Here is a 9,902-nt window from a genome sequence, read left to right as displayed (position 1 = left end):
CTTTGGATTGAGGTGTCCCACCTCACAGGTGTCCTTTGGCTGAAAAAGGCCCAGATTCTGCTTCCTTGGCTTCGTGCTCTAGATCACAGTAAGCAAAGAGAAGCTGTTTCCCCCGACACTCAGAGGCGTAGCTGCCTCAGCCGAGCAAACTCACCCGTCAGAGGCAAAGCCAGACCTGTAGCGAACGAGGATTACTTGCTGAGGGAAGGTGTAACCAGCAGAGGAACGATAGGTATGTACAGCTTTGGTCACAAAAAGAGGAGGAATCAAGGTTTGCTTATGAAAGGCTGGCTGACCAGCTGGCAAGCGGTACCGGCAAGGTAGGTCTGTTGATATAACCAACCCCCCAAGCTGTTCTGAGAACTCAGCGCTTCGCACCAGTGACTGGAAACAGCATCAAACAGCTCAAAGGCAGATTTAGGCAAACCACTGCGCAACACCTACCTGTGGCTGCAGCCAGTGCAAACACCATCACAGACATCCTGGACGTGTATCTGGATTCACCGAGGAAAAGAAAACAGCTTCAACTCATGGCTTTTCACTGGCACAAGACCCAGCGTAACATCCGCTACTGCTCTGAAAGGGGCATACTGGGAGGAGGGCAGAGGGAGGAGAGCGAAGTCGAGAAGCAGACAAGAAGCTGCTCTGGTCACAGACAACTGCAAGATGCTCCAGAAATACACAACAGAGAAAACTGTGTGGAGCCGCTGTTTCTTCTACAAAATGCAATACTCAGGGAGAACAAAACATTCAGGAAAGAGGAAGGAACTGGGCAAGCAGATGTGGCCCTCGCACAACTAGAATTCCTGGACACTAATCTGGAGGTTGAAAATACCTTGCAAAATCAGCCACCTGTGCAGAAAATTGTGCAAGAACATCAGGCTACTCCTCCAGGTCGCAGCGGAGGCAGCTATCAGTGACAAGGACACAGAGGCTCCTGTCAAAGTGACGTGACACTGGAAGGCCAAGGAAGATCTGGAAGCATAACTTACTACTAGGATGCAGGACCAGAATGTGAGGCCAGCTTGGAGGAACGGGGGTGACTGCATGGTGAGGGGAGCATGTGGAAAGCCAGACGATGTACGTATCCTGAGGAGCAGAGCTGGCTCTGCACCATCTGCAATAAAAAGTAGCTCTGGCCTTGCCCTACAGATCAGATTTGCTCATCACACAAGGGTAGCATCCTTGGACAGCAGGAGACTTCCAGACATGCAGTTCCACCCACCTGCTGTGTTGGATTTTTTTTACACAACCAACCCTCTGGACGCAGCAGGTCTTGTGCATCACAGTTACATCAGAAGCTGATAGAAAGCTGTTCTGGGAACAAGTCTTCTCTGAACCTGCCCTCCACCATTTCCAAACTTTCATCTAAGGAGACTCAGCAATGATTTTCCTTCCTGATTATCGATCCAAGTTCAAGTCTGAGCTAGGACACTGCCAGCTGACGCTCAAATTTCCAAGAGTCCAACCTCTCAGTTGGGCCCCTCCAGTTTCTAACTGCTTTCTGGAAAATACTCTGCAGTCCCCTCACTACTGAGTACAGAAAACACACAACAGGCAGAATTTACAAGTTACACTAGTCACTTCACCCCTGCTAGGCTTTCACAGTGGGAAGAGGGAACACAGCTCAGTTTGCTATGCCAGCGCTGGTTTAGCCAAGCAAGTCAAAAAGATGAGGTTTCCTCCAGAAAGAAAAGCAGCACTAGAGGAGTTTCTGGAAGAGCCATCTCATGGCTTTCAAACGGGAGGTGCCATCCATCCCCAGTCTCGCCAGGCTACAGCGCGGTTACCACCGTGATCGAGCTTGTTTACTCCAAAGCAAAAAGCTTGGCATGACCAACAGAAACAGCTTTTCTTGCCAGAGCTCTAATAGCAAATGTCTGCGGAAAAGCGCTTGGAGAAGTGCTGTTTACTTTGGTCATGAACCAAGTTCCCTGGAATGAAGTCTTGCAATCTTCCCAAGGGTGTTGCAACACCTTTCCTGTACCTACATACCATGCAGGCTGCTCTTGCAGCCCCAAAACTACACAGCTGACTCTGGAGGCCAAGAAATGCACCCCAGCTACTCCAGATAGGACCATGCTCTGCTCCTACACTGGCTACACAGCTTGAGGGCCAACTTCAACTCCTCGTCCTTTATTTCCATGCCCTCCCTTCTCTGCTTCAAGCTAAGCCACAGCCAACAACACCCAAAAGCACTTCTGAGAAAAAGGCTTTGTCAAAACAAGGTTCTTCTTGATAACTGTGTCTTTAAAGCCAAACTCAGCCCCCTGACACTTATTTTCCCAGGCAGCTCTGAACAGAGACCCCAGCTCACTGTTAGGGTAACAGCTGCACACAGCTGGACTAGGAAGTACCTGGGGAGGAAAAGAAACTCAAGGCAGACTGTGGAGGCCAAGGCTCCCTTTCTGTTGAGGGAGGCACCAGCCTGAGGCTATCCTGCTTTTCCTCACTTCAAGAGGAAGCTTGATGCCACTGTCCCCATTCTGAGCAGAGATGAAAGCCTCTCCCCTCTCCACCATTCCCAGCTCTCCAGAGCAGCACAAAGGGCTACCCATTTGCTCCAGCTGCAGTGTGAGACCCAGCTCCTAAGGAGGTGGCTCACTTCACCCCTCCCTAAGCCCATCACTAAAGGGATCCTTTGCAGCTGAACTAAACAGACTTCCTACCAAAACAGGTACTTGCATTTGCACATTGTTTACAAACAACTTGCACTCTTCTGAACACACGAAGCTCATTATTTCACACATGGCTGTAGAGCTTCACAGCTGTGCTGGGTGCTCTGACGTTGAAATACCTGCTTTGAGCAGAAACCAAGCTCTAATTTTGAGTGTTTACATTTACTCCCAAGAGCAAGAAAAAAATCTTACCATGATTAGGTTATGTAAAAAGTTTAATTATAAAATAAATAAGTTTGTTATGGAAACATTAAATATTAAATACAGTAATAAATATTTACACATTTACAGGTATGACTTGACAATTAATGGTTTCTCTGCTACCAGAAGAATTCTGCTCTGTTTATACAGAACACATTCATTCTTCCAAGAAGAAACTGAAGTCAAATAATACTCTGTGCTTGACACAGGATGGACAGTTCAAGAAACCAAGGACACTTGGGTCAGAGAAGTTTGAGGTAAGTCGAGCTCTTCGCACCAGACGGTAAAGCACAGGAGACCACCGTCTGCAGAGTGTCAGTGCATGAACTTAATTCTTCAGCGGAACAGGTTCTCAGTCAAGTTCAACTGACTGGATCCAATGTGAAGCACTCTATTCTTCAGGCGCTGCTTACAGTGGCATCGAGTATCTGGGTAACAGGAGTAGCTTTGTGTTGGGATGGGTCCAGGCTTATCAGCTTGTTTGAGCACAGATCTTTCCCTCCAGGTCCTGCACTTACCGCCTCAGCGTGCTGAGGAGGCCAATTTTAAGCCAGGCTAGCACACAGGCAGATGGAGAGCTCCACTCACACAACCAGCCCTACCGAATTCAGAGGGATTCCTTTCCACACACACAGTAACAGAGCCCAGGTGTGGCTGACAAAGATCTGTCACCAACACCCTGCAAGTCAGAACTAGAGACCAAGTTCTTTGAAGCTGATATCAACAGGGAGCACAGTGACAGCAGAATGAGGTTTTTCATTCACTGAGGTCTAGGGAGAGAAGCCATCCAGAGCTCTTCCCTCTGCCAGTGAAAGAGGGAAGAAAACTTTCTCCACCCCCATCCATTCCTTAAAGCTGCAACACACTCTCTCCCTTAAGAGTTAGAGCTGCCAAAGGAGACTTGCTAACAGAAGGAAGTTCATCCACACAACAGCAGAGGCTGGAGCTCCAGCGCTGACAGAGGGCTCAGTAGCAGCAGACTCCAGCAAGTCTCGATAGCAGGTCCTCTACCCCAGAGAGGCAGCTCCTTCCACATCATTGTGCCAAGATGCAGCGGTAACTGTCCTCCCCAGCAAGCGATTCAGCAGCAAGTGGCATGTTGACATCTCCTCACAGCAGCCTCTGTCTTGATGAATCAGGGCTTAGTGGCAACGGCTCCAGCCCACAGTGTCCAGGTGGATGAGTCAGGTAGCCAGAGGTACCCTGCTGCTTGGCCGTGGCCACATCGGAATTGTTCTGTAAGGGGCAGACCAGGCATGTTAATCACCACCCAAGACACGAGCGCTCTGTGCTAGAACCACGTCAGAGCCTACATGCGAGGCAGGCAGGCTAAGGATGCGCATGCACCTGAGGACACGCTGCTCGATACTCTTCAGCTTCCAGTAAGCTTTGAGCAAAACACTTCCACTGTCACCAGACAAAGGCAGGCAAGGTCTGCAGCCTACACATGGCAAAGCAAAACTGAGTTCTGCCAGAACTTCTTCTCAGGACTATCCTCTATAGTTCCCCCCTCCAGCTCGCAGTGTAACTCCTACTGAACAAGCCTCCTTGAGTCTGCTCTTTTGCTTCAAGAGGCCAACTTGTCCACTCATCGAAAGCCACCAGCCTTCTCCCAGGAGTGATCCACCCAGGCCAGGGAGCTTTGGCACTCGGTTGCTGCGACAGCTGGAACTTGACTGAGAGGCTATCTACGATGCTCACAGAGCTGGCATCTTTATGTGGGTCCACAGCCTCTAAGCACCACAAATTCCCGACGCCTTGCGGAGAAGACTCAGTGGAAATGCTCAGTGCTTCTCTTAGAGGTGAGGATTCACCAGCTGCCACACCACCTCCCATGATGGAAGTCAGCCACAGGTTCTCACACTAAACCTGCTTCAGCTAGGACATACGTGGACTTATGAAGAAAAAATCCCTAATCTCAGGACAGCCTCCTAGCCTCACTTGGTAAGACCGCAGCCAGAAAGTTAGAGAGCTGTTGAGGGACTTGCACAACTCAGGTGGGTTAGGGAAACCAGGAAACCAAGCCAGCCATTCCGATGTGAGCTCTGTGTGTCAAGGCACTGCACGTGTTACCAGCAAACGCTACCTTTGCAAAGCATGTGTGCAGTTCTCACAGGGGTAACTGCAGCCTGGAAGGACTGAAAGGAGTTCCAAGCCAGCTCTCATACCTGCTTGCTCCTCATTTACACACCAACATGGCCATTTCTGTTTTCTTGTCGAAGTTTTTTCCTTTCTTCTTTCTCTTCATACTGTGGACACTTTTTCCTGACCCTGTGGAATTAGGGCATGTTAGAGGTCATTTTGGACCCTGACCCACATCTTGTTATCAGCCCACACATCCTCTGCAGCATTTAGACTCATGTCCTTTGAATCCTCAAGCAGCTCCTCAGCACCAGGGCTTTTGAAGCAAGACAATTTTTTGATCATTCAGCATCAAGCAGTATCTGACGGTGAAATCAGGCACTGGCAGCTCAGTCTCAGAGCCAGGGCTTCTTGGCTAAAGCCCCATTAAGGGGCAAGTTGAAGAGGGTTTATTGCTAGAACTGCACAAAACACCAGAAGTCTTCCTGGGGAACAGACATCCTGGTGGCTTTAGTGATCAGCTGCAGACACCAGGCTGCCTTCCACCTCCCCACAGCAGAGCCCTGGGGACTTCAAGTGTCTGAAGTCCCTGTCCCCTTGCTGTGTCCCTTGAGCACATCCTAAGCAAGCCCCTGACTAGTTTTTCCTCTCCTTTCCTCCAGTCTTTTCTAGTGACTGTTCCAAGCAGGCCACCTAACTCCTCCGGATGAAAACTCATGTAGCCCCGTCCCTGGCTTGCTCCAGAAACCCACCACGATCACCTGCTCTCACAGAACTACAGAACTGGTTCTCTCTCCTAGCAGCAAGGAATGAGGCAGTGTTCAGAGACCAAGCATTCATCCCAGCATTCCTCAAGGTGAGATCGACACAAAACGACAAAATGCGCACCTTGTTTCCCAAAGTGCAGGAAAGGGTACAGCATGTACCCAACTCAGCTGCTCTCCCTCACCAAGATTTAAAGTTAGACTGCGTACCCACAGCACCCCAAGCCCTGCTGTGGTGGAGCTGCAGTGTCGGAACTGGAGCACACGCTGCTGCACACTGTTTTTCAGCAGGGACAAAGAGGAGTTAGAGACTGGGCTTGAAAACAGGTCCCAGAACAACTCTTGGAATTTGTTCACCACAGGACCCCAGGTTCCGATTACCCACCACACTGAGCTGTCAGCACCTGGTGTGGTCAGTCCCTCCACCTTAGCAGCAAGCAGCACAGGACTGGGACTGACAGCACATGTTTCCCCATCCACTCCCCCCTACAGTGCAAGTTGGCAAGCCCTGCAAGCACTGCTGCTAAGCTGACAGCTGGAGCACCCTTTCCTTCCCTCCAGCTGTGTACCCAGCTGTGGGATAACAGCTGTGCAGGAAGCTGTCACATTAGTGCTTGCAGGCTTCTCTGCAAGGATTAGGAAAGGCTCTGCTGTGTCAGCCTTAACACTGCTCCTCCACCTCCCGCTGCAGCTCCACAGCGCTGTCACTGCTCAGGCTGTAGCCAGAGCGGCAAGGCTCTTGTCCTAACACACAAGGGTCGCAGGCTGCCCACCGCCAATAATGGGAGAGGGCAAGTGAACACAGTCACTTTGAAACTTCTCAGACCTTGCTTCCACCCTCAAGACATCTCCAAGCTGGGAGAAGAGCTCAGCCCTTGCGGATGGATGACTTCCAGACAGGTAATGAGGATGTAGCACACACACTGCAGGGCTGCTGGACACAAGTCCTGCTCACGCTTAAGCTAGTGAGACAAAGAGTGCGATACTTACTGCACTATCACAATGATGAGTACAGTGATGAAGCTGATGCTGGAGAGCAGGACAGCTACCACTACCAACACAGTCTTTGAGTAGTCTGCTACATCGTTCTTCCTCTGAGTCTTCATGAACTGCTCACCACAGCGCTCCCCAAAAAAATCCTGATGACACCTGCAAGTAAACAGTAGCACAAGGTCTTATCAGCTCCAGTGCTGTCTGGAGCCAAGGACACCCACACACATTCAAACCCGACTTAGACATCTCCAGAGTTTCCCATGGATCTCAAGATGCTGCTTCAGAGCGTGTTCACGACATGCAGTCACTGTGCTAGCCCAAGGTTTGTCAGCATTTCAACAAGTCGAGATTAGTTTGGGCGTGATGTTCCAGGAAGACACACCTTGTCATTCTTTTGGTTTGAGTTTATGACCAACTGATGAGTTCAGTGGCTTGTTATGCATCTCAGATTCCATCATCACTTAATTTACATGGCAGAAAGATTCTCAGTCAAAATACAGCAGGAGATGGAGGGATGCCAGGCTGATACCGCTTTCTGCTCTGAGCCCTCTGAGGCCACTGGCTCACGCCAATCGCACCCAACTGCCAAGGCACGAGTAACTTACTTGCAGGTCACCATCTGCAGAGGCTCTAGGTATACGCATTCGCCGTGGATGCAAAAGTTTTTGTATTCCATTTCGCAGGGAGTCCCTTTCTTTTTGTTCTTCCCCTTGTTTTTCTTCCTTCTTGATTTGCCAGCATTCTTCTCACCCCCCCTCTTCGTTGGCTTGGGTTTAACCACAGGTTCAACTGGAAAAAGGACAAGACGGCTCAGCCCAGCAATGCCAAGGAGCTAGACTGTGCAAGAATTGAGTGACGGAATGTGGTGAGGGGTAGGGGGTGGTCACTGCAGGGCAACCTGTGACCAGGAAGCACAGGACGTGAGCGAGCACACAGCTGGGCATTTCACACCCAGCACAAAGGCAGCAAGCTCTGGAGCTCATCAAGCGCAACTGCCACCAGCCAATCCTGTGCAATGCAGACCCAAAGCAGTACGAGCAGACGAGCCGGGAGAGCCACCAGAGACAAAGAGTAGCACAGCTGAAGGACAGCAGCATTCCACAGCATAGGATATGCGAGTGAAACCAGACAGGTTCAAGCAAAGGCCTGCAAAGAACATGGAGCTCACGCTGAGCCAAGCCAGCCTCTAGTTTTAGATCAGCTCAGACACAAGGCTAACAGCTCCCATTGCTCTAAACTCTCCATTTGCATCAGTGATGAAAGACATTATAACTTGCTAGATAGTCCCAGGCACTTGCAGAGGCAAGCCAGCTTGCTATCCCAGTTCACATACTGGTTTCTCCCAAAGAACCCGCAGTGCTGTCTTCAGCAGAAGATAGTTCATTTCCAGTTCTCCCACTTTGGGCGAGATGCCAGCTGCAGCAAAGGCGCGAAGGCAGGAGAGTCCGCAAGAGTCAGGTTATTTGTTCAGCCGTTTACTGTTGCCCCTCATTATCTCAATTAAGACAAGCCTCTAGAAGAGTGTGGTTTGGGAGGCCGGTGACTTAGTAGCCTTTGGATTTAAGGAAGGGCAATCATCTTGCTTTCACTGGGGAGCACAAGCCAGAGCCGCTTAAGACTAAGGCTAGCGAGCTCCGTAGCTGCGCCAGCAGCCACCAAAGCTCAACAGCCTTTGGAAGAAGCTGGCTCTCTATGGAAGCCATGGCTTCCCTGCTGGCCGTGAAGCAAGTCTTCTCAGAGCTACTCCGGAGTAACAGCCGGGGGAGCCCAAACAGGTCCCAGGAACAGCAGAGCTCTTTGCAATACCCCTCAGTTTCCCCACTGTGCTCTGCAGGCCCAGGGAAAATAATTCCTGGAGTATTAAGAGTTTACCCAGAGCACTACCAATAGAGGCAACAGCCGCAAAAGGACGCGACTGGATGCGGCTGCTTCAGAACCCTGTATTTCTAGCAACAGGCAGAGCCTGCACAACCAAACAAGGTGTAGTTTGGGGTTGTCTAGACAGCCCATCATTTCAACTTCTAGAGCAACAAGCCTGGCTTGAAGTTACTTAAAAGCAAAAACGCCTTCAGCAACCCCAGGTCTGATTCAAATGGTATAAGCTATGTTAATATGTAAACGAGGAACACAGTTCCTGCAGCAAGGTTTCCTGTCCCTGGAAGCGCGAGCTCCCTGCTGACAGCCCAGGCCCCTGTTCTGTCCAGTTCAACTTGATATTTAGGTTCACACTTTCATAATCGAGGCTGTTTCCATTCTTCCCTCTTCAAGGCTCGGCTTGTCAGTTTGATCTCCGTGTCCCTGTCTGCAAGCTGCACTGCCAGGAAAGCCATCCACAGTTGAATCATACCCGCTTGAAAGCTCCTCAGATAAACCTCATGCCAAGTAGAAGAGCTGGTCTATAAACCAACCACCTTCGGTAACAATTCTGGTTTCTGTGCAGTTATACAACACTGAAGTCACTGAGCCAGTAGTTTTACAGGCTCAGCTGCCCAATAACTCTGACATTCCTGTTTCCCCAGCAAATCTTCAGCTCACGCAAACCTGCAGCAAGGGTCCACAAACTCCCTAGGCTGAGCATCTAGAGCATGGTCCCCCTGCACCTAAGAGGTCCTTCAGCCTCATCCAAGTCTCAGGGTGTTTCCAGAAGACACACAGTAGCCAGAAGCACGTTAGAGGGCAAGAGCACCAGCCTGGTAACATCTACTGAGGTCCAAACTGCTTGCAGGGACCCTGCTTGCACGACAACTGCACTTGGGCCAGAAGCAGCAGAAGGCTCCCGTCCCATCGTGGGGAGGGCTGTTCAGATCTCCTGACAGCTTTACCAGTGGACTCATTACAACAGCTCTTGACAGGGAAGCACTGCCTGAAAGATGCTCAACAAGCTCTCCTGCAGCCACCAAAGGGGCTGAAGGGTTCGCTTGCCCAGGAAATTCTTGTCCACTGCGAGCCAAATACGCCATCATGAGAAAACACCCCAAATCCTTGAAGCAAGGCAGACAACCTGAGGCAAACCCCACCTGTAGGGCCGAGCAGCACCCATGAACCTCACCGCTGCCGCCGTGCCAAGTAGGTCACGGCCACCCCAGCAGAGCCCTCCCGTCAGGAGGAGGTACAGCCACCTGCTCACCTGCACCCTCCACGCACCCGGGTCCTACCCACACCAAGTCCTCGCCCCTGGCAGCCC

The 9,902-nt window shown here is 50.7% G+C and overlaps 1 protein-coding gene across 1 annotated transcript; it reads right to left on the bottom strand.

Moving 5' to 3' along the window:
• Positions 1 to 3,813: 3,813 nt before the first annotated feature.
• AREG (amphiregulin) lies at positions 3,814 to 7,507 on the bottom strand (the record flags this gene model as incomplete). The annotated part of the gene is made up of 4 exons (XM_010131641.1): positions 3,814 to 4,115; positions 5,048 to 5,150; positions 6,716 to 6,874; positions 7,324 to 7,507. Coding segments are annotated over 3 exons (431 nt in total), but the record flags the coding sequence as incomplete, so codon positions are not given.
• Between the last annotated feature and the right edge of the window lie 2,395 nt (positions 7,508 to 9,902).

Source organism: Buceros rhinoceros, unplaced genomic scaffold (genome assembly GCF_000710305.1).
Source record: "Buceros rhinoceros silvestris isolate BGI_N320 unplaced genomic scaffold, ASM71030v1 scaffold24582, whole genome shotgun sequence".
NCBI classification, from domain to species: Eukaryota; Metazoa; Chordata; class Aves; order Bucerotiformes; family Bucerotidae; genus Buceros; species Buceros rhinoceros.
Note: the sequence above shows the minus strand (reverse complement) of the source record. Positions and strands in the feature narration are given on the sequence as shown.